The following is a 25,391-nucleotide window of genomic DNA, read 5'->3' as shown; positions in this document are numbered from 1 at the left end:
GCGCCTGACGATCATTCTACAGGGGCATACTGCATTTTGATAATTGAGAAATTTCCATATAAATTAACTTGGAAATGGGACAAATGTAGGTTCAGTATTCCAAAGGGGATGAGGGAGCATCTTTCCTTCTTTTCCCCTCCAGTTTTCGATTCAGCACATTATACCTTGTATGACATTCCCTTTAGATCCTGACAAGAAAAGCAGTTGCACTTCTTAACTACAAGAACGTAACATGTTTTAGCCTAGCTTAATTTATTTCAGAAGTATTTTAGAAATATTTGTACATCATTTGTATTTCAGAAGTAATGTAGTCTGCAATTCAGGAAAAGCTACTTGAATTATAAGGATGTTTAACTTGCCATGTTTGCTCTTACATTTACTACTGCAACCATAACAAATATCTGTTTTACTGAACAGGGTGGTAAAAGAGCAGTCTTTTGTTTTATACAGAGTTATAAATCTTGATCTGTATAAAGCGGAATGAGTTCATAAATGTGCATTTCATTGGAGGTTTTGATGTTAGCTATTTAGGCACTGAAAATTGGCTTACAGTGAAACCGTCTCGTGGCATTGTCAACACGACTGGTTAAAAGATTTGAAACCTTATTAAACTGATGGCATGGCTGCCTGTTGTCTCAGCCAGCTTTCATCTCACTGACAGGTCTCCTGACATATTTTAAAAATTGGCAGTATCTGTTGGTCATGCCCAGAATTACAATTGAAGTTATGTCTGTTTGGACGTCTTTGTCCTTCCAAAAACCAGGCTCCCCATCAATACTTAGTTTTAGCCTAACGAAATAAAGGCTGAAATTATCCATATAAAGACATTTTCCCCGACATTCTGTTTTTCATCAGAAAAAATATTTTAGTGGGAGATTTAGCAGTTAGCTATATCTTTATTTTTTGGCCTTTATTTTGCAGATTTAGGAGTTTGAATTTCTTTAGCAGGCACCACCTTGTTGTTAAGAATGATGTCGGTAGGAGATGGCCACAGGTAATAAATGTTAGATGAAGCTTTGTTAAAGATGTGTTATTTGCATTTGGTTTAGTATTTTTAATTTTTCTTCATTTCTTCATTTAATTCTTGCAGAAGCACTGAGTAAATTAGTAGTAAACACAACCAGAAAAAAAATCCAGTGATACATGGTGTAACTATTAACTGTTTAAAGACTTTATTGTGAAAAATCCCAACTTTAAATCGTCCTGAAATCTCTTGAATTCTTTAGGTATGGTTGGGTATGTGGATTTCATTTCATTATTTTGATTTTCAGTGGGCTTCGAAACTTGCTTGCTCCCAGTCTTGAGTGGGTAAGTTTTGGGTTGTTCACCACCTCAACTACCAAATGTATGAGGAGGAATCTGGCCTCTCAAGGGAGAGGTGACAAAGATGAGACAATGCCATGAATTGTGGTCACGCTACAGAATATTGCTAGTGATGCTAGAAGAGTTTTTACTCTTCACATTAATGAAGTAAAAATAAAAAAGATAAACATTTTCAAAGTCAGTAGTCTTAATACAAGAACAATTTTTGCTTCAGCTGTTCACTTTTTATTATATAATCTATACTGCATGTTTCAGAGGAATGTTCAGATGTTACAATATTAGGATTTACTTTAAAAAAATAAATAATTATGCTATAGCCAGGTTTTGTTATTTTAAGAAACATTTCTTATAAACAATTTTTCACTTATATTTCAGTGGTCCAGGCTGCTGTTTGCCTTGGCATTAGGGAAAAGTTATAAATAGGTTTTAAATCCCCAACAACAGCATTTCTACTGAGATATAAGTACTAAGAGGGAAATAGCTTTTCTGGAGAAGAAAATCTCTCTAAAAGTAATGGTTTTGAGAAAAGCTATGAAATATGGATTCAGATGTTAGGCACTTTTACGAAATCTCAGCCTCCTAGCCAGAATAAATTTGGAGATACCAGAACCACTAAATGGGCCTCCTGATGCAATGAAGGGAACCTCATTTAGAGTGGGTGTTGGTTATGCTGCACACACTCCATTTCTTCTCCTTTGGACTTTTCTTTGAGCTTCCACAGATGAATGCTTCTCTCTTCTCCCTCTCATTCCCTCTTTGCAGAAGGCATAGAGGAGTAATCTGAAGGTGGTCATGTTCAGGGAGTTTGTCTGAAATTATCAGGAATTGTGCCCCCTTCCTCCTTTGCATTATCCATTGGAACTGAAAATGAAGTTTTTATCTTCACCAGGGACCTACCGCTTTTTTATCCGTTTGTTACTAAAATAACAAATTCAGAAGACTTAGAAGTTATTGTTAGTCACAGTAAGTGTGTATGGGTGCTACATGTGTTGTGGTCTTCGTGCAAGAGACCACGGACAACCAGCATCAAAGCTTCTCACACAGCTTCTGCCTTGGGGCTTTGCACTCCCAGCTGCTTCTTCACTGCTCTCAAATTGAGCACCCGTGAATTCACCCTGGACTTGTGTGCAAGGCTACGTGCCCTCCACTCTGCAAACTGCAATACAATAGCGCATAAGAACAGCAGAGACAGCATGTTACCTCATTTCAATTGTAAAAGTAATCGTTAATAATTGTAGAGTAATTGTAGCACTATTCCTTAGTGTACTCACTGTAAGAAAAATGTGCCGGTCACTGTAAACCAAGAATCCATAGGTCTTCTAATTTAAATTGTCTTTTTAAATCTTGCCATTTGCTTTGTGTCTGCTTCTGATGTGATTATGATTCAGTTCTGTCTCCCGTGCTGATCTTGAATTGTTACTTGAGAAACATCTCCATACATTGGGTTCATATGAAGAAATACAGTTCCACCCAGTCTGCCTTTTTGTTGCCTATCCTCAGGATGGGATGTTACAAAAGATGACCTGAAAAGATACTATGATCTCTGAGAAAAAGGCTGTGAAGTGCTTTAAAAATAAGTTTTATTGGAAGGCCTGATGCAAACAGTTCTCTAATGGAAGAGCTCTGGTTTGCAGCTGGACATAATCACCTCGCTGTGCCTGAAAGCATTTGCCTCTTTTTGAGAGATGGGTATAGCAGTATATAGGTCTTGGATCCCTGGTGTTGAGAAGGTTGTGATTTTGCCATGATCACAAGATGCTTTTGAGGGCAAAGAACAGGAAGATGAGCAGATTCAGAAGAGTAGCTAAAAAAAATGAGATGCATATCTGTATGACGTGTATTGCTTTTTATTCTCTTTTTCTTATGCTCTTTATGCTTGTTTTAACTTTTTTAACTTTTTGTTTTGTGTGTGTGTGTGTCCTGTTGTCTTTCGTACTAAAAAATGTCGTCTTTTAATACAGAAGGTGTGGTCTGTCTACACGTTAGTCTATCTGTACCTTTGCCTGACACTGTGTGGGTAGCTTTTTTTCCTTTAGTTCACTGAGAACCAAAATGTGCACAGTGCTTGTGTGAGCCACCTTGTGTCACTGGCCTCAATATGCCAGGCAGCCACTGAACCTGACAAGAACTGGGAAGTTTAGAAAATGCTTAAGCAGAACACAGTTCTTGCAGTAAAACTGGTGTGCAGGTTGCATTTCTAGAACAAATCTGTGTTTGTTTTTTGGGCACCAGAACAAATGGACCTGTGTACTAGAATATGTAGAATATTTATATTTTGTTACGCAACATGAAACACTGGCATAATTACAGTTATACAGCAGTGAGCTTGATAACAGGGGGAATCAGGAAAGGAAATTGTCTGTGTTGGAGCTCCCTTTGATAGTCAGCTGGTTTAAGAAAGAAGTCCTAATTTTCTCTTGATCTTCGGAATTACTATTTAAAAAAAATCTGAGTTAAATTGGTGCTTGAGCTTGGTCATTGAATCAGGTGATAAAGCAGCTTTCCACATGCCCTCATCAAAACCACTTCTGAATTTTCAACCTTGTTTCTGATTCAATGACCAAATTGGTCCTAAGCACAGGAAGCCAGAGGACAAAGGTTATGAATAAATTAGCAAAAGGACATTTTCAGCGTTCGAGAGTGGGAATGACAGGAGGGCTTGGATGCAGGAGTACTTCTGGGCAAATGTGCAGGCAACTGGAGTATCACAGTTTGTTCCCTCACAAGTACTTATCCTGTACTTAGAGCCAGCCATTACCAGGTCCTGCACACAGCATTATGGCAAGTACAGAGCCCTCTTCTCATTGCCCATAAGTGTTGCTATTACAGAAAATGTAAAGTAATGACGGAAGCTCAAATTAGAAATATCCTGGATTGCATTTTACTTTATCTTTCTCTTCTATCCTTGATTTCTTTTTGTTTGATCTCTGTAGGCATTATTTTTGTGTTAATTATCGCAGTAGTGTAGATTTACAGCTTTGTCTTTTTGGCAGGTTTTTACTAAGCAAAATTTGTTTATTTTTTAAAGTCTATCTTCATTACATTTTGCATTTTCACGTCATTCCTCCACGAGCTCCTTTGCCACTCAAATCAACTAATGCTAAATACTGATTGCAAGACATTCAACTTCCAAATAAGAGAATTAATTAAAGCATTTTGGTCCACTTCATTGCAATACTTACTCCTTGTGTTTGCTTGCAGTTCCCTGCATTTTAAAGATAATAGCAGAGCAGTCCTGATCAGGTCCCCATTCCAGGTTCTTACAATATTTAGGCTCCTGTATTAGTCCCTGTGATTATACACAATTTGCATAAAATTCCAATCATTTTGCTATTTCTATTATGATGTTTAATCACTTTATTTTATGTGGCATGGATCCAGTGATGGGGCCAGGCCCCTTTGTAAGTGAAAGGCTTTTTTAACCCCAAATTTTTGAACTCAGAAAGCAGGCGGTGAGACAACTTGCACCTACTGCTGTTGGGCTGCCCTGCCTTGAAAAGGGCTTTGATTCAGTAAGGGTTCTCTGGAGGTAACTTGTTGAGAAAAAGAGAAAAGAGAATTAAGTTGGATTAAGATGCATAGCATACTTTCCTGTCTTTGCCCGTGAGCTTGTATCTTTGATGATTCTTGACAAAAAGCTTTCAGGATGTGTCATAAAATACTGCATCTCTTAGCTATGACCATGTTTACTGAGTTTAGTGTTGCAGAAGGGTTTAGATGTTTGACTTCCATTTCCCACGTTTCTTCCAAGAACAAAACATTCCACTCGACATTGCCTTAAGCCAGAGCTTAAAGAGGAGCTAAGGCATTAGTAGGCTGCCTGTACGCAGAATAGGGCAGCTCCAGTGCCTCTCAAAGCAAAGGAGGCGAACCTAGGCTTGGCTCTGAAAAGGGATGTTGCTCCAGGAGGAGCTGTTAGTGCTGGTGCAGCCTGGGCTTTCTTAGGTGTGGTTCAGCTGTCCCATGGAGCAGAGCTGTCACCAGCCACAACAGCAGCCCTAGTGCACAATAAAGCAGTCATACGGCATAAAACACATAAAATGCTTCCTTGTTAAAGAAAGAGAAACATCATGAAGTTTCTGTTTTCCAAAACACATTTTTTACTTTAATACTGTATTTTTATAGCATGAAATAACTTGCTGTTGTGATAGGTCAACTGCTTTAATACCTCTTATGTTTTTACCAAACAGGATTTTTTCATCATGCGCCCAGTATTTTATTAACGTTAGATCTTCTGAGGACACACTGATGAAAAATAAACAGTTATTCATCAGTCTCTGTATATTTGGAAAGAGATTTTTTTTCACACAGGCTTAGATTTTTCTTTCTTATTGGATGAAAACAAAACGTTGTCACTATCTTCTGTTTCGGAGTCAATATATCAAAAAAGTGTGGAATTCTGAGAGCTAGCAAATGCTCCCATATCTTTAATGTCAAATTTTGTGTTTTACACTACTGGTCAGTAACTGCATCTGAAATCTCCATTCAGAGATAGTATGTAATGCATTCTTTCTAAAATAGTGGAAAACGGCAAAACCAAAAGTGAACTGAAGAAAAAATGTCTAACCTCTACCACAGCATTATCTTTCTGTCCAATTTTCACAAACCTAAGTATTAAAAATCTGTTTTTGCTATGATGTACTGATGATGGTCATTCTGTCAAGTTTTATCTGTATTTTAAGTGTTCATATCTGTGGTGATAATTTTCTAACATGGCTATAATTATCCACTTCCCTTCTCCCTCTCGCCCCCATAAAATTTGTATGAATTTATAAATCAAACTCAAGATTTATTAATTAAACTCAAAATAGCATTGGTTGTTCTTGTTTTGCCATAACAGCAAGAGGAAGGTGCATGGGTAGGTTTTAATGGAAAAGGAAGAGGTCTTTAGGTTTTGCTGTTAATAGCATATCATCTGTATAAACCTAAATAGTCTATTGATTTGGGAAATATCACCCTAATGATTAGGACAAATGAACTTGGTTCCACAGTAAGGCCACATAGAAGGAATTTAATTTGATACATTTTTACTTCTCAGCAAAGTTTCAGTTATATCCAGCATTAACCTGATTTCTGGAAAAAAAACATTCTGTGGAGGGAGGACATCATCCTGTATGATCAGAGTTATCCTTCGCTCTTTATTACATATTAATCTATTAACCTTGTAACTGTATTCTGCTAGTTCTCCTGGATATGCGTTACAAAATCTTTGTACTACGAAATACTCATTGCCAGTTGTAAAGGCCAGATCTATCAAACTATCCATTTTGATTGTTTTTCTCCAGTGAAATTACAGAAACTTGCTTCTTGCTTTCTGCTCCATTTGTCAACTCGAGCATCCTGAATGTCTTTTATAGTTTCTTGCAAAGTTAGCATGGCTCCCCGGCCTAACATCCAATCGCTCTCATGCCTGGAAAGTGCTTCAGTGAGCATCCATTTAACCTTTCTTCTTGCTTAGCTCAACAACGAAAGTAAAGGTTAGCTAAAAAACTGTTATAGATCCCAACAATTTGACAGTAACACTATCGAGAATGATGAAGTCATCACTAATCCCTAAAAGCTGTCATGAGTGTCTTCACAAAATGTTTTAAATCATCAGTTCCTTAATTACTTTTTTTTTTTTCTCCTGTCCTTTACCGCGTTCTCTTAGCCGATTGCTCACATTCTACTTAAGACTGACGTACGGCAAGTACTCAGTAATTTTGTATGATGGACTGCTCTTACAGAAAAAGCTCTAAGACTTGAAAAATTCACGATCAGAGTTTCTCAGCTATTTGCCAATTGAGGCTCCAGTTGGTTTTGGCTGTCCTAGTTTTCATTCGTAACCTCACACCTTTTATAGAAATGCTGTTGTTGATGGAAGAAGTGACCAATACGATGTCCAAAATCTTCTCATGCATAGCCCTAAACTTCAGATACAATTTTGTCATTTGTATCATGACCTGGGAGAATTGTGTGGAAATCTAGCCTGCTGGGTAAGGCAGGTGATGTTGGCAACATGAGCTGTAAAGGATGAACTAGTTGGGATGGTTGTATGCACACATACAAACAAATGGGCATTAATTTATTAATGGGTGAACAAATGGGCATTAATTTATCCAGAGGAATGAGAAAAGTCAGTATCTTAATTCATTTTTTTAAGTATTACCAAAGTAATGAAATCTGTCTTCATTTTAGTATCATGCAGAATACATCAAAAATCTTGTTTAAACTACAAGACTATGTTTATTTTAGTTGATTAATTTTAAAGTGCCTTTGATTCCCACACAACCTTCTCAGAAGAGAACTAGTTGTATAACTGTTTATTTCAGTGAGTTTACTTCAAGGCTAATGTGTCTCCAGTGGTCCTCCAAGGACTACCCAGCACTGGTGTGCCTCCTGCTACAAGAGGTCTGTATTTTCCTCCGTGTACACTGTTGTCATTTTGACTGGATGCCACCTTCCCATATAAATGCTGCCAGGTAGCCAGGGTTATCCTTTCACCTGCACACGCTTCCTAGAGGAGCCAGTGATCTTCCGTGTGGATTTTTGCAGAGATCCTGGAATAAATTTTCTGATGAAAGCTACATGTTGAAGCGTTTTGGGGGAATGCTCACTGTAAGGCAGACACCTGTAAGAGATGATCAGAAACTAAGAGGGGGGAGCATCCAGGGCTGGTCTCAGCACTTCAGAAAACCCAAGTAGCTCTGGCAAAAATACTTAAATCAGGGAACTGTATAGGATATCTGAGGATGGACCTGTTACCTGCTGATACTTGAAGGAACCAGGCTGTTGTTTCTCATGTGCTGTTGTTACAACATCATGGAGTGGTGGGAAGTTTTCCACACAGCACCTCTGACAACCCAGGCAGCAGAGGGCAGGGCGGGCATCTCCCTTCCTCCTGTTAGCCTTGGGATCTAAACTGGAGGATTTCCATCTAGGCAGCGATGACTGTTTAATCCTGCACCTTCAGGCACATGTTTCAGCTCATATAAGGACTGTAGATTGAAAGCCCTGTACTTAAACTGCCACGGAGCAAGTTCTTTTAGCTTGGAAAACACCATAAAGTCATGTCCTATCAATATTTGTTATAGATGCTATAGCCTTTTCCACAAACACAAATCATTTCTCTGCAAATTTATGGTCTGCATTTATGTTGTATATAAATAGGTACTGCTGGAAAAATATGCACTTTTAATCCCATCCCATCAACATGTTGAAAAAGGTGGTTGAACTGGGAATTTAAAGATATATCTACCATGGTAAATTCCAAGTTCCTGAAGGAACATGTCTCATTTCTTAGTGGTCCAGCTCCTGTCCCCTTGTCTGAACAGGGCTTGGTGAAGCTGCTGCAAAACCCACCATTCATAGACGAGCCACCACTGATTTAATTCACTGGATTTAATAATGGGTCTTTACCTCATGCTACTGAAGAAACTGGACATTTTCATAATGGTTATTTTCTGCTTGCTCTTTTATGTAGGCGTCAAGACAGCTCAGTATGACCTATTCCATTTCTTCCAGACAGAAATATGAATCATAAATATAAAAACTAAAACAAAAAAGAATAAAAAAACTAAAATTCATCGTATGATATCATTTATATATTGTAATGTATTGTATTGACTCCCATTCATTAGTAAAGTTTCAGTTCTATGAGTTCAACACCCCCAAACAGCCTGCAGAGATGTTACTGGGCAGAACAACTCTCATAGGAACTCCCATAGGACTGTCCATATTGTTGATATTTTTTTTACTCTTTGATCATTTCTGAAGTAGCTATCTTTTTATGTATTTATTTATTTAACGGTGATAATGCACCAGCAATAACACAGTGTTTCGTTGAAAGAAAACTCTGTCCTTCATCAGACTTAAAGATTTTCTTTGAAAACCATCTACCAAAACCAGGGTGCTTTCAAGAGGTGATAGCTGCACCTGCTGAACGATCCTTGTAGTACGAAACTGGAACACTTCAAAAAGATTAGACTCAAAATTAGATGCAGTAATGTATAGATGAACATGATAAATGCTGTGTGGCGGCTGAGGGAAGAACTTTGGTGTCAGAATGCCTTTCTAGGAGTGTGAACTCACTATTCTCACATACTAGGTGGAGGAAATCTAGGTTGCTGCAAAGTCTGTATTTTTTCCTATGTCATGCCATTTTGTCATGGATTAAATTTATCACAGTCAAATTTAATGCGGATGTGGTGCTTTATATTAAGAATATAACTTATTTTTATGCTAGTTTGTATAGATTGAAAGCACGTTACTTGTGAAATTATGGAAAATAATGTGTTTATGATTACTTAATGCAAATGAGACAGTCTGTGCATTTACTTTATTTTATTTTCACATTCTCATCACATTTTGAAAATGAGTTCTGTTGACTGTTGCTAGAAACAGTCCACTGATTTCCACTGTTTTTTTGGAAATGGTATGTGAAATGTAAGTAAATATTCTCAGTTCTACAATATGTTCAGCACTTCAGACTGAAGGAGATGCTGCAGTTGTTTTTAGCCTAACGGTTGAAAATTTTATCAAAATTTGACTTGTTACAAACTAAAAATAATGGATATTACATAATTTCATTTAGGACCTTGTAACACAAGGCATAAAATACTGTAACTGCGCAATTTTAAAAATAGTTTAAATTAAATGCCTTGACCAGCATGTATGTTTGTAGGCAGTAGTACTGCAGCAAGGCACTAATCAGCTAAGTACCATAATCCTCCTTATAGGGTAAATTCTTACTTGACCTCCAGCTATATACAGCACATGGTAACAGCATTAAACTATAACACTCCTCTCATGCTCTCAATAGCTTCCCATTGGGTCAGCTCTCTGACTTGAATTGCTGCTTCATATTCCAGATTTTTTTTTTCCTGATGCCTTATATTTTGTGATTGCATTTTGAGGGAAAGGAAAGGATCGTAAAGTATATTTTGAAATTGCGTCTCAACATTAAGAGACTTTTTATGTGATTTTGCTGAACCTAGAGGATTAAATGAGAGACCTAGCCAGAACAGAAATTGATGTATTCTCATGAACCTGAGGCTTCCTACTACCCAGATGTGCAGTGGCTGATCAGAAGGTAAAGCAGGGAAGAAAGGTGCTAAATGTGTTGTGTGAAAATGATGTGTAATGTTCAGCATTTTTTGTTCTCTTGGGGATATTAGGAAGATATTTTTTATTTTTAGCAAAAAAGCTCATTGGAGGTACAGAAGAACTTTTTATTGTGCTTCAGATATTTGAGAATAGTATCTTTAATGAAGTCTTGTACTTTAATTTACTTTTTTAAATTGGATTTTATTGCCTGTGACTTAGAAATATTTCTTGGAAAGTTGGATTTCCTCTCGTAACAATAGCATATGCAGCATTTTGGATTTTACTTGCATTTTATATTATTTGGAGTACTTTTTAGTAACAGTTCAGTATTGTATTAACTCTTTCTTGTGCTTCAGTATTTCTGTGACCTACTATTCTTCTAACACCCCAGGTTCGAAAGTCATTTGAGTCCTGCTGTATGACAGCTGTTAATTGATTCCACCCTTCTGGAAATGATTTCTTTGGTGTCAGTACTAAGACAGGCAACTAGAATGCATATTCTGAGCAATTCGAGAAAGAGGTTTAGCCCATTGAGCATTGTTTTTATGATTAGCTGTTTTTAAAAAAATATGTTACAGAAAATAAGTGAGATGTTTCTTGTGCATATTTGCAGTGGATATCATTAACAAAATACCCATTTTGAAAATGTTCAAAAATGTAAGTTAAGACAGATCTCAGAATGTTTTATGTATTTGTAAAAGGTAAGTATTCAGCAGTATAGCTGAATGAACAGTAGGATGAAAATACAGTTAGTTTATTTTTCTAAAATCAAATCACATGAATTAAAGGCTGCTGAAAACTCGGTCGTAATTAAGGGAGGACAAAAACATTTCTACTGGTAGTCCCATTTTCCTTCCCATGATGTTCTTGATGTAATAAAAACCTGTGAAACAAACTCATTGCTTAAATATTTGTAGATTAGCAAGGGGTATTTAAAATCACTAGTACTGTTCAGTGGTTCCTTGTTTTTTTTCCATGTTATAACTCACAAACTGAAATTAGCCCTTCAAAGCTGCAATGCTGATTTGTGCTGAATTGCTTGTATAGCAAATATGTGATTCTGAAGTAATTGTATTGTTTTATATGTCTGTGCAGTCACGTCAAGTTCAAAGCAAAGTCGTTATCAGTGGCGAATTTCATTATGTTAATGATTTTGTTACCACAGATTTCCTTTCATCCCATCAATACCAGCCTGCAGTCAGCGAACTTGTATTTTCTGATAAAATCTAATAGAGATCAACATCCACAGTACTACTCTCATGCTTCAGTAAATCTTATAATCATCATTGTAAACTTAGTTCGTTATTGTTTGGAGATACTTAGCTGGAAGGTATTTTAATGTTTCAAAATATGGTTGCGATAAAATTTGTAAGGCATAGCTGAAATGAAGAATGAAGTAATGGCTCAGATGAACTTTACTTAATGAATTGCTTAGATATCCGAGCGTTAAATGTACTTCAGCATAACCTGTTTAAAACCATATTGGTCAAGAAATCTGAGAAATACCTTTTCTTTTTATCAGAGTAGGCTGTTAAAATGATTTAGCTTGAAATTGGTTGCATGTGGTTGCGTACTTCTTTTTAGGTGTGAGAACCCAAGGAGAGGGGAATAGACAGATCAGAAGATCAATGTAGTATAAAAGTAGGCAGTATAGGAGAACTGTAAAAAGACATCTTAGAGATCTGGAGCTGCTTAGAAGTCAGAAAAAGCTATTTTATTTTTATTTTTTGTAAGATGGAGCCATAGGTGCTTTTGGAGTGTGTGCGGAATGACTTCTCATGCACAGTGTGACTCAGCAAAACTGGAGCAGTTTTACGAAATCTCTAATTGAGAGCAGCCCTGAGGAGAAGGACCTGGGGGTGTTGGTTGACAAGAAGCTTGACATCATCTGGCAATGTGTGCTGGCAGTCCAGAAAGCCAACCGTACCCTGGGCTGCATCAAACCTCTGCTCTGCTCTCCTGGAGTGCTGCATTCAGCTTTGGGTCTCCCAGCGCAAGAAGGATATGGAACTATTAGAAATGAGTCCAGAAGAGGGCCATGAAGATGATCAGAGGGCTGGAGTACCTCTGCTATGCAGACAGGCTGAGGGAGCTGGGGGTGTTCAGCCTGGAGAAAAGAAGGCCCCGGGCAGAGCTTACAGCGGCCTGCCAGTGCCTAAAGGGGGCTGCAGGACAGCTGGGGAGGGACTCTGTGTCAGGGGGTGTAGGGGTAGGGCAAGGGGGAATGGCTTTAAATTGAAAGAGGGGAGATTTAGGTTATACATGAGGAAGAAACTTTTTACTCTGAGGGTGGTGAGGCCCTGGCACAGGCTGCCCAGAGAAGCTGTGGATGCCCCATCCCTGGAGGTGCTCAAGGCCAGGCTGGATGGGGCTTTGGGCAGCCTGGGCTGGTGGGAGGTGTCCCTGCCCATGGCAGGGGGGTGGAGCTGGGTGGGCTTTCAGGTTTCTCCCAACCCAAACCATTCTGTGATTCTATGATTCTATAAGCAGAAAATGTGAAAAGGAGCTAAATCAATACCAGCTAGTCTCTTACAAATACTTCCAAAGTAGGTAAGCATTTTGCAGATTCCCCAGTAGGGCAAAGGAAATCTGAGGAAATCCTTTCTTAAGAGCACCTGTCAGTGAAATAACAGAGATCTCCCTGGAAAAAGGGCATCAGGATCTTAATTTTACACTGGAAGTTTTCAGGGATCTTTGCATGCTCAGGATTTTTGGTTGCAAAGTCTGCAGCATGCTCAGCTCACCTTCTTGCCGCCTAGAAGTTTTTCTGCAAGGTGAAATGACGGCGCTTTATCTACTCCCTGGCTCTGTTGTAAAACAAGTGCCTGTCTATCTGTTGAATATAATGCATTAAACTGTAAAAGTGTAGAAGAGTAGGACTATTCTTACCTGATCACTCAGCAACCGACAAATGCTGTTTTCCTGACAGGTGTAGGCTAGTAATGGAGAAACAAAGCTGTGCTGGCTGTGTTTGATGAGGTCTCTAACAAGAAGCCTCATCTATTGCATGGCTTTTATGGCAGAGTTCCAGTGGGAAATGTGAATTTTTACTTGCTCTGCATTATTCTTTCATGTACTGAAAGTAGCGCATTTTGCAAACAGCTAAGCAAGAATACAGTATGTGCAGGGCAAGTATCTTCAGTTTTAAATTTCCAGTGTTCCTTGCTAAGTTATAGGAAACAGAAAACAAATTAGGAGTATTGTTTGGTAAGTTAAAATTAGGTGTTAAAAGTAGGTGACCAATATTTGATTTTCAAGTAGTTGATCATGGCTCAGGCCCACTGAGCCCTTAGTAATTTTTTTTTTTTTAATTTAGCTTCAACTTCTTATTTATAAAAATCTCTCAAGATGAGTTCAGGTACCCATATGTTTGGACATATCTTTAAAATTATGTTTTCTTGAACATGTTATTCAATTCAGATATGTCTTTTATTGGTCTGAGAACAAGATTAGTAGCCAGGAACATCTGAGGTCTAATTTTTGCTGCGATACAAATACTTCTTGTATTACAGTGTTTTTGAATATCCATAGCTTTCGGAATGTGGTGAAACTTGCCTTTTCATATTTCCTTTTCCTTGATACTTTTGGGTTCATTTTTATAAATCTAAACCAAAGCAGACGGGGGGTTTCTCTTCATGGAAGAGTACAGATGAATGGCAAAGATTTTTAAGCTATGTAGTTGCATTACTGAAATCAGAGCCATCAAAACAGAATAGCCATGTTATATTCTCCCATGCCATATTTTAAGTACATATATTGCTATTATAGTATGGGGGAGTTGAATAATTAACTGCATGAGCAGGTCAGGTTGCTTTTTCATAGTATTAGTGATATTTGTAGTGCAGTGCAAGTAACATTTCCACCAGTGTAGGGTTAAAAGAGATGTGTTAAAAGCGTAAATGTCATGTATTAGTAAAAATAATGATAATCAGTAGAGAACAAGTCTTAGTTTCTGTATCAGAAAAATGAATTTTTAATAGACTGTGCCCCACAGGTTTGTGTGGGTTCTAGAACTTTCGAGGCCTAGCAGAGGTTTTATTTCATTGCTGGCTCAAAGGAGCAGTAGTCACGGTGGCCTTGCAGTGTTGGGACGAGGGGACAGTTGCTCAGGGCCACGGGCTGAGGACCAGGCCGAGGACCAGGCCACATCCAGCAGCGCTGGTGCTCCCTGAAAGTTGGGGTCACTGCTGTGTGCCAGGAAGGGGACGGTGTGGCTGCCTTCTGTGGTGTAGCTGCGGGGGGAGGTACGCCAGGACAGGCTTTTACTAAGGTGTCTTAAAGGTAGTTAACGGTGAGGAGTGGATTAGACAAAGGCTCATGAAGGTGAGTCAGAATTAGTGTGACCTAAAAATATCAGTGACTGACCATAACTTTGTGAGTGCTGTACCTCCTACCATGATTTAACAGCGCTCTCTCAAAACGTAGACATGCAATGCACTCTACAACTGTGTTTGTTGCAGGTATTTTTAAAATAAAGAAGAGTGGCTAATGGTGAAGGGGGGCTTGAGTACTGTGCGGTGCGGTGACCGCTGGGCAGGACGAGCCCTCTCCAGCTTTGAATGTCTCTAACTAGAGTACTCTTGAGAGTTTTTTTAGCCTGTTTGTCAGATTAGTCCCTATTTTACAGGAGGTAAAGGCAGTTCCTGGCCGGTCGGGTGCGCGGGTGTGCTTCGTTTGTGTCTCACGGATAGGATTCAGCTTCTGCCATTTGATCCTGGGGTGAAATTCGATCCCTTCAGCAGAGCTGAAATTGATTAGGAAGATAGTCTGATAGTCCCAATCAGCATAAACAAAGAATTAAAGCAGTGACTTTTACCTGTCAGGCTGCTTTCACCAAAGAAGAAAGCTGGGTTTTCAGGAAGGTCCTTTCTCTTCCAGGTGGCCTGATAGTTGCCTCATACATGTACAAGGCACCTGCATAAGGTTGTTTCTTCTGTGAAGTAGATGGAGGACTCAGCTGATCTTTATGTTACTGTCAACCATAGATGTTGGCCCTATATTCATGTCTTGGCAATAAAACAGAGGAGAGGCAGTGACTGCTTGTGGTAAAGGGTTTGAAAATGTTTGTTTCAGAGGTATAAAAATACGGTGCTCTGTTGGCACATCCTCCTCTCATTAACATAGTACATGCTAGAAAAAAAAAAGGTGGAGTTTTTAGAAATCTTGTGCCAGTTCCATAGGTGATACATTTTCCTGGTAGAAGTATGTTTGTCTCTGCAAAAAGTCTACAATAAATGCTTTTGCTTTTATGAAAATTCCCAGTGTTTCCAGAAGAGATTTGTCTTCTATTCTTTGCATTGCTATGAGGACAATGTGACATGGAGTCATATATATGTGTGTGTATGTATATTACACGTAATATATATATGTATACATAAATATATAATCTCCCCAAATGTGGCTAAAACACTTCTAACTATACTGTTACTTATATTACTACAGATACATGTATGCATATGTTTGATCCTGAAGAACGTGTAGACTTAGTATGCTCCAAGGCATATGTGAGATTTTTTGAACTGGCTTATGCATGGTTTTGTGTTTTACACAATTCATGATGGACTTGGTCCTATAAACCGCACTTCTGGGGGTGGTGTTTTGATGTCTTGGAGGAACAAGTCCATGTAAAAATCTGTGACTGTAAATATAACTTAACTCCTTATGTAATACAAACTCAGTATACACAGTGTGAATGTTAACAGTCGAGTATACGTACATACCATGTGAACACATACTTTTCTCAACCTTGCAGTGAAATCCATACAGATGACTGCATATCCATTGAATGCCATTTATTATTTAAAACTGGATTTGCATGGAGATGAAAGATTTTGCCTACACAGGGAACAGAATTGAGATGTTAGGCACATTTTCAATATAGGCATGGCAGAAACTTTCAGCAGTGTAGGTAATTTGCAATTGGAATATCTTAATTTGGGATGTGGCATATTTTTCATTGTCTGAAGTATTTAACTGAAAGTGCGTGTCTTCTTTAAAGTAAGCTTCTACATCCAATCTCTGTTGTTTTAATGAAAACTTCTGCGTCTTTGCAAACTCTCTGATTCTGGTAGTTCTGTTGTCCTGGTTGTCTGTTCCTGTTGTCTGTTCTGGTTTCAGACTTATGAAACTGTTTGTGTCACATGAGAACGATTCAGACTGACGCCCCAGCAGCAGAAGCCATAGAGTTTTCCTTAAACGTACAGAGGTTATGATTTCTGCTGGTACCAACATGACACTTTATTAAGACAGATAGGACATCTTAACTTCACCATAAACAAATAGGCATCCAAGTGATGCTGATATTACTTGTCATCCTTCACAGGAAGAGTTGCACTTTTGCAAGATCGAATTAGTTTCCTCGTTTGTAGATGCTGTTGTAAGGCTAAAGTACTTTAATGTTTACGGGGCTAGACTGGGTCCAAATCTTTCAGGCATTGTTTAATGACCCTGTATGGTACCTAAGACAGGACGCCAATTTGCCAGCCACCCCCTGCACGCCCTCCTCTCACACAACTGTGGTTTTCTCTTGCTGAGCAGCAACTGCATTTCCTTTCTGGCTGAGAGAGCAGTGTCTTCTCTCCTAGTCCCTTAGGCAGAGCCTTTTCTGCCTGCTTTCTTGGGCACCAGGGAGGCCTGTTTTTCCTTCTCCCCTTCACAAAGCTGAAGCCTTTCCTTATTCCTTCTAAGACAGCTGTGGCAAGAGCAGGCTGTGCCTTTGCTATTCTTTCCCTGCACTCAACAATAGGTAGGATTGCCATGGTGCTGTCTGCAAGGCTGCCCTTCAGCATCAGTGGCCATTTGGGAAGGTAGAAAATATTTTCAAAAGGTTCTTAATTGCAAAGATGGAACAAAATGTAAGAGCAAAGGTCTGATAACACAGTAATAATTCCAGATTCCTGCAGGGAACTCCTCCAGCTCCATCTGGGGTACTGAATACCAAGCTGGATGTGTCTGGAAGAGGCATTTTGAATGCTCATTATCCTTTGAGGATTGATAAAGGCACAATCTGAAGCTCCAGTCTGTTTTTCTGTATGAATCACTACTCCGTCTTTAATTGATCCCTTCTATTCAAGATGCAAACAATGATATCAAACAAATGTAACCAACAATATATCAAACAGAATATATGTAGCGTTTTTAATATTCCAGGAAGATCTCCTAATAGGATATTACCGCTAATAAAATCAAAGACAATCAGTTATTTGCCAATGTCAGGAAAGAATACCTGTAGATATATATATTTTTTTCTGCTTTCCTGAGAATCCTCAGAATTTTCTGTGGTAGATATGGTCTATGAAAAAGAATGGTACTGGAGATCTATTTTGGTATCTGGCTGGTGTGTCTTCTTCAAATGCTTGGACCAACACTATTGCCAAGAGTAGGGATGAAAAGGATTTTTTTGTCAAGCCAGGCAGGAGTTCGAGGATCTTTGCTTTAGTATGCAACAAAAATATGTTTTGTTTTTTTTGACTTAAGGTAGAACACCTGATTTAGAAAACTGCTGCCACTGGATCTTTGTCTGTCCCCTTTTCTGCCCTTAGTACACATCATAGTTTTGTGGGAATGGAAATGTATATTTTTAAGCAATAATGACTGCTAAAAGATCAAACTAATGTAGTGATGTAGCCTTAATTTCTGCAGTGATTATAAAACCCTGTGACATAGAAGTATGTGGTCAAGTTATATCACTTAAGAAATATTAGAAAAGATTATAAAATTTTGGTGCTTTATAAAGCAGTTATGACTATAAAATAGTGTCAATACTTGAATTTCATATTTTATGATGTTGTATTAGCATTTTTCCATAAAGACTGTTTTTTTTTTTGTTTAAACTACACACTGTAAGCATGCATCATGACATACTTTCTTTAATTTGGTACAGAAAATGTGCAAATGCATTCACACAGAAATGCAATGAATGTTTTCTTGTTTGTTTGGTTTTCCTTCAGCTGATCATTGTATCATTTAGTAAGCATTAGCTGAATATTTATGCTGTAGGAAATATTGACAGAGTTCTCTTCCTTCTTCCTTGTCATTATTATTTAGGAAAAGAAGCCCATCAATATCAAGAGAACAGAACAGAAGATACGACCAAAGGGAAGAGAGAGACGAATACTCACAGTATGCTCCATCAGACAGTGCGATGCCCAGGTCACCATCAGATTATTCAGATAGGCGGTCGCAGCGTGGGCCACAGTTATACGAAGAACCTGAACTGGGTGATTATAGGGATTCCAACAGGAGGAGTCGCAGGCGTTCCAAGGAGTATCCGGTAGAAGAGGAGGATGCACAGAACAGAGAAGAATATGAAAGGCAGCGGAGGGAAGAGGAATACCAGGCACGATACAGAAGTGATCCTAATTTGGCTCGTTACCCAGTCAAGCCACAACCGTATGAGGAACAAATGCGTATCCACGCTGAAGTGTCCCGAGCACGACACGAGCGGAGGCATAGCGATGTCTCATTGGCAAATACCGAGTTGGAGGATTCCCGGATATCTATGCTGAGGATGGAACGACCGTCAAGGCAAAGATCTGTGTCTGAGCGCAGAGCTGCCATGGAAAATCAACGTTCATACTCTATGGAAAGAACTCGAGAAGCTCAGGGACCAAGTCCCAATCGTCAGAGGACCACAAATCATAGCCCTCCTACACCTAGGAGGAGTCCAATTCCTCTGGAAAGACCAGACATGAGGCGCTCTGATTCATTAAGGAAACAACACCATTTGGATCCCAATTCTGCCGTACGGAAAACAAAACGTGAAAAGATGGAGACCATGTTACGGAACGATTCACTCAGCTCAGACCAGTCTGAATCTGTCAGACCTCCACCACCAAAGCCCCATAAAACAAAAAAGGGAGGTAAAATGCGCCAGGTTTCTTTAAGTAGCTCAGAAGAAGAATTGGCATCCACTCCAGAGTACACGAGTTGTGATGATGTGGAGATTGAAAGTGAAAGTGTTAGTGAAAAAGGTAAGATTACTATTTTTTTTAATTTATTTATTTTTTTTTTACTATTTCAATATATGGATGTGGTTTGGTTTCCATTCTGTTATATGGTTATTTTACATATTAGAATTGATTGCAAACACTTATCTACAGCCCTTCAGATGTGACTGAGGTTTGTTATGATGGAGGTTTCCTTTTTCCGATTTTGTTTTTCATTTATGTAAATCTCAATGTAATGATTTACATCGAAGAGAGTGTCACAGCTACTAGACATATCTGGATATGTTTAAGGAAAAATGTACCTTTTGAAATAGTTAATTAAATCTGTAAGTTATCTCTCAGTCTGGGCTGTCATACAAGGCCATGGTTTCATGTCCATTAACAGCAGATCTGTGTACTCCTGGATCACACATGAGTGCGAATCTGGATCAAGTGTGGGCGCATGACCGCATTTCTGTTGTATTAACTAGAGCACATGATGCAGAGCTTATGCCAGTTTCATGCTGGCTGCTGTAGGTTAAAGAGCATCTGATCTGGAAAAAAAAAAAAAAAAGTATGCAAATTTAACTCATTCAAGTTTTTTGTTTTCTTTTTTAAATTGAAAAGACTAAGGTGATTTATATCAATGGAGGTTCCTTATTGCTATGGTGCTTTTTGATTTTAGTGCTTTTTAGGATTTTTGGTGTTGCAGTTACTCCATTATCAGAAAGAAAATAATTAATTGAAATTATTCTCAACCTATGCAATGGTAATGTATGTCTTAAATACGGAAGCATTGGGAACCATCAGTTTAAACTGAATCTAGTTAATATTAGTTCGCTTGCTTTCATGTATCTTGTTGGTCTGAAATGCAATAGTTACGACTTGTTTTCAATTCTTTTTACGCCAATGCATCTTTACTAATGCTCATGAGTTGTGTGCCCCTTAATAACAATGTTCAAGGTATGAACATGGAGAAGAAAGAAGTTCCTTTCAGTGTTCATCTACTATTGTGGATTGGGATTAGAAAATTCACTGTTCATTGTAAATACTGTATCAAGTTGCTTTTGAAGTACATAAGTCATTGGAGGTGAAACTACAATGAATTTGTATATGTTGATAGCAGAAACCATGGTCTGATAGCCAAGGAGCAAAATAGTGCTCCTTGAAATTTGGCTCAGAGTCGAAGTAGGTAGTTACATGCACTTCATCAAGCAGCTGTGATGAAATCCAGATCTCATTAGTCTTCCTGACAAGCAGCAAAACTCCTATGAACTTCAGGGTGTTCATGATTTTATTCTTAGTAGCAACCTTGAGGAAAATAGAACCAATCAATTTCTGGGGAACAGTAGTAAAGTGCTATTTAGTGAAATTCACTATAGGAAGCATTATACAGAATAACACAAAATATATTCTTTGGATATGTAACACACAAAACATACCTATAAGTCATACTATACAAAAATGTTAGATTCTTTGTCACTATAATAAACTGGCATAAATTAGAGTTTTCACTGAGATCATTTTGTATTTTAACTATCACAGAAAACACATTATTACTGATAACAATAGTTAATGATAATGTCATCTCTCTCCTGATTTCTCAGGTAGTGAATGGAGCTAAATTGAGCATGTATTTGATAAATGCATGAAGAAAGCTTGAGAAATCTTACAGGAAAAATGCCCCATTTTATGTTTTGCTGATCTGAAGTGAATTGCCATGTGTGGTTTTCATGTCATAGCTGCATCAGTGTGGCCCAGTGGTGGCCTGCGACTAGAACCAGGCTGGAGAACAGCCTGGTTTTTAAGAGAGGACACGAGCCACTGCTTGAGCTGGGGAAGAGCTCTGCCTGCTTCTGACTGTGCCTGCTTCCAGCCAGAGCTGGCGGCTGCTCTTTCTGGCCTTGCTGACGTGCTGGGAGGCTGGGACTGTGCATGGAGCAGGCAGCCAAGCCAGCAGTTGTGCCCATACCCAGAGTCAGAGCCAGCTGTAGCAGCCCTGCTCATGGTATTGGACGATAACCTCAGCCCCTCTGTACTTCTCCTCCACCCTTATTCCTGGAGCAGAAGCTCCCAGAAAGGATTTGTTTGCTTTTGGGAAGGTTTGGCTTCTGCTGGGCGTGGGATGGAGCCAAGAGGTCTGCTAGGATGATGCCTTCACAGCTGCTGCCAACAGGCCTGCAAAGTCCTAATTCTTTATTTTTGTCAATTTCTGATGCCATGTTGAGTCCATACAAGCAAGCGATTTCTTCCTGAATACCACCAAAAGGAATCCAGCACATAAAAGCCCATCAGTGTTCCTTGCATTGCACTGCAATACTTCCTTTTGATCAAACGGCAATTAATTATTTTAAACACCTCCTATAAAATGGGCTTCTCCTCCCCATGGATTACTTCCTTCCTGCCCTACAGGAATCCTCAGCCCCAAGGATTTCTCAGCTGCCCTTCCAAGTCACACACAAAGCCTCTTTGGCCAGAGCGGAACTGCTAACCCCAAAGCATTTGGCCTTGGAGTTGCAGTTGGAGAGTGGCAATGTTAGACGGAGAATTTGGATGCAGTTATAATGAGTTCTTTAAAAGGAGAGAATAAGTTGTTCTCCATCTCCTTCTCTATGGAGTATCCCTGGTATTTGGGCCTGGTCTCTTTTCAGTAGCTGTCTGCTTTAAGGTAATTTCTCCTTAATTAAAAAAATAAATAAATTAAAAATGTTGGTTTTCAGGGAGGGGACAGGACAAAGTTATTTTTCTGCTCATTTCTTGTAATGGCCAGAGAAAGCATTGGAGTGCTCCTGCCTCATCTGTGTGGGGAGCAGGGAAGCTGGGAGCAGAGAAAGCTGATGAACACCCGAACACCCAAAAGAGATGCAGGCAGCCAGTAGACAGCCATGTGAGACACAGCCGTGATGAAGGAATATTGTAGACGGAGGTTCAGCTGCAGAAGCAGAAGAGCTAGCTTCTTAGCTGCACAGGTTTTGTAATGCAACTATATTTGGACCAGGAAATTCGGGTCATAAACTAGGCTGAGGAATGGCAGGTTGGAGTCGGAGTCAGGAGGCTGACAAACAAGGGGAGTAAGTTTAGGAATTGCAAAACAAAATGTCATTGGGTCACTGGAGACCAGTGGATCGAGATGGAAACCAAGGCTGAAAATGGGGAGAACAAACCCAGTAGGTCAAGTAGGCTAGAGCTAAGATCCGTAGTTTGGGAAGAACAGCTAAAGTGAAGGCAATGGATCTAATAAGGATAACTGAGAAGGTGAACTGGAGCTTGCTAATCCTCTAAGTGTTGGTTAGAGGGTGCCAAGGTTAGCTGAGAAGCAGAGGCAGCAGTTTGGGTGAGACGGTGAGTGGCTGGGAAAAGGATGTTTGGTGACAAGGACGGGAGGGCCCAGCTGGGAGAGGGACGGGGACATCCCAAGGAAGGACACGGGTTTGGTGGTATGCAGGTTAGGCCAAGCTGTATCCATAGCTTGTCTGATTTTAGTCTCTTCTGTTGTGAGGAAAAACTGGAACATTTCTGTTTGTATTTTCAGTTAGACGTTTGTCAGTCCGGTTGTAAGGAATAGGCCTTAGGGCCGGCTTGAGATGGCCCCCAGCATTTGTCGGCCAGCATGAAGCAGATGTGAGGCTGAGCACCACACGTTTGCTCTGTGAGAGCACAGGCTTTCCAGGTATGGTTAATAAATGAAGCAGCACCACTGTTCAGGCATTCTTTGTGGCAGTGCTTTCATGCCCACAGTCAACTCAAGTGCCTGAAGAGACCTGCCACAGTGTGCCTTGGGACTCCTGGGGCTGGCCCCACACCCAGAGCACAGGAGGTGCTGCAGCAGGGGCTCCTTCTGCCCACTTCTCCCCTCAAACATTTAGGGGTCCTGGGGGTACAACAGTGCTTCACAAATCCCTAAAACACCAGTGCTCCAGCAAGGTATAATCTCAGATGGAAAAAAGAGAATTCTTTCATGGAAATCTCGGTGCTTGATAGCCCTAAATACTGCTCTAATTTGCTCTAAACATGAAGTAGGACATAATGGATTTTCCAATGGTGGTAAGCAGTTCAGGCGTACTTGTGTTCTGTGCTCCCAGCCACCTTCCAGAGCACCCGCGAGTGGTATCTGCTTGCACAGGCGGTGACTTGACGCCTGATGTGGGTGGAAGCTGTGGTGGGGAGTGCAAACGTGTCTCTGTGTTCCCTCAGAGGTGCGGCTCTGAAGTTTACTGTTTGCTTTTACTGCTCTCTTATTAAAACATCATATCTAGATGGATGACCATTTTTATTATCACAGGAAATCATACGCATAACATGTGGATAGACAGGCTCCAGTGTTCTCATATTCAAGTCCCTCAACTGTTGACTGAAAGCTTTAGAGCACAAGCTGTGTGAGTAAAAATGTGTGTATGCAGGACAAGGGTCCATATGCTGTTCTTTGTCACTAGGTGCACTAAAAACATGGGTATATGACCTTGCCTTGACTGTATTACACTCTTTTTTTCTTTAAAAAAAAAAAAAAAAAAAAAAGAAGTAACTGCACTTTTTCATTACGGAAGTTAAAAATGTCATTTCTGGAATGGGACATTCTTGTTTATTGAAAAGAAAAACCAAAACCAACCAAACAAACAAACAAAAAAACCCAAACAAATCAATTTAAAACAGTTTATTTATTTATTTTTTTTTGGTGGAGAATAAAGTCTATCTGGGACCTCTCAAACCTATATCCTCTTGTCACAAGCAAAAATGTATGGTAGGTAACTCATGGATGAGGAAAAGAAATCATGCTTTCAGTGTGCTCCTGCAAGAACAGTGTATGGCTTCCATGAGCAGAGCTGCCACGCAAGTGCGATGCCGTCACAGTGCTTGCACTTCTCAATTCCAAGAGATAAAGGGCCTGATTTCAGTCTGACTTGTGCCACTTTCATACATCTTCAACTTTGACTTCAAAGTTACACTGAACTAAATTAGATCTGAATGAGGTCATTGTTTCTAAAAGCTGCTTCATTCAGGTTAGAGAGTTCCTGAAAGTCTAACTTCGGTGGAACAAACGGGAATTATACTAGAAGGCAAAATTTCAGGACTGAGCTGCAGCACTTGTCATGAACTCAAGAACAGGCTTTGAAATTCCACTCAGTCTCAGTATGAAGATACTTTAGATTTTGAAATATTAAATTTTGAATAGTCATAAGGAGAATAATTGATTATTCATTCAAAACACTGAAAAGTTTGTTGTGTTTTATTAAAACTCAGATTTAAGGCAACTGATGCATTTCTCCTTATTGTTTTTTTGCTTAATATTGCAGTGTAAGAGAACATTTTTTTGCATTTAGAAAAAACCTCCTTTTTTTCCATGAAGATCTTTACATCTTCTGTAAGGAAAATGTGATTTTAATATATAAAGACTTTGACTGGAAATTCAGAATTCAATTTTTCTATTTTTTTTCCCAGCCTTCTGCTATTAACTTATGTCTGTCTTAGCTGTATAGATAGGAAGTACTAACCAATAAGAAATACTACACTTTTCCACTTCCATGTGCTTGAGCAATAAAAAAAAAAAGCTGCTTTTAAAGTATTACAACATCAAATGAGAAGTATCGTAGTACTTAAAATATTAGTAATCGTCCATGAAAGAATACAGTTTTCCTAAAAAAAATAAAATAATATATGTAATATGCATAGATGATAGCAGAACCACAATGTGTAAAGCTGTGGAGATTTCTAATAGTAATGAACTGCTTTGCTGTAGTTTTGCCAAACCTTCTCCTACTTGTATGTTCCTCAGGAGATAGAGGGAAGTGATGCGATCTTCTGCAGCATTTAGATGGATCTGCTGTATAACATTTTTAATTTGCAGTCACCTAAACCTGGCATATGCCAACAATGTCCCTCACAGAAAGACTGCCTTTTCTCAGTTCTTGACCACGTACTCCCATCATTATATCACTCCCGCTCTTCTGGCAGACGCTTTCAGGCAGGTACATACAGCAGCAAGTCAGGAAACTTTTGTAGGGTAACACTAATTAAGCAAAAAGATGGTAAACACTAACATTTGAAGCTTCTTGATAAAAT

General features: G+C 39.2%; 1 protein-coding gene across 25 annotated transcripts in view; it reads left to right on the top strand.

Moving 5' to 3' along the window:
* The window catches only part of RIMS2 (regulating synaptic membrane exocytosis 2), a 450,137-nt gene that overhangs the window by 174,939 nt on the left and 249,807 nt on the right, over nucleotides 1-25,391 (top strand). For all 25 annotated transcript variants that reach the window (XM_072034389.1, XM_072034391.1, XM_072034396.1 and 22 more), the window contains one exon: nucleotides 18,454-19,379. In XM_072034389.1, the coding sequence (XP_071890490.1) occupies nucleotides 18,454-19,379 (926 nt within the window). The remainder of the gene's footprint in view (nucleotides 1-18,453; nucleotides 19,380-25,391) is intronic.

Source organism: Anas platyrhynchos, chromosome 2 (assembly GCF_047663525.1).
Source record: "Anas platyrhynchos isolate ZD024472 breed Pekin duck chromosome 2, IASCAAS_PekinDuck_T2T, whole genome shotgun sequence".
NCBI classification, from domain to species: domain Eukaryota; kingdom Metazoa; phylum Chordata; class Aves; order Anseriformes; family Anatidae; genus Anas; species Anas platyrhynchos.
This window is presented reverse-complemented; position numbering and strand designations above follow the sequence as displayed.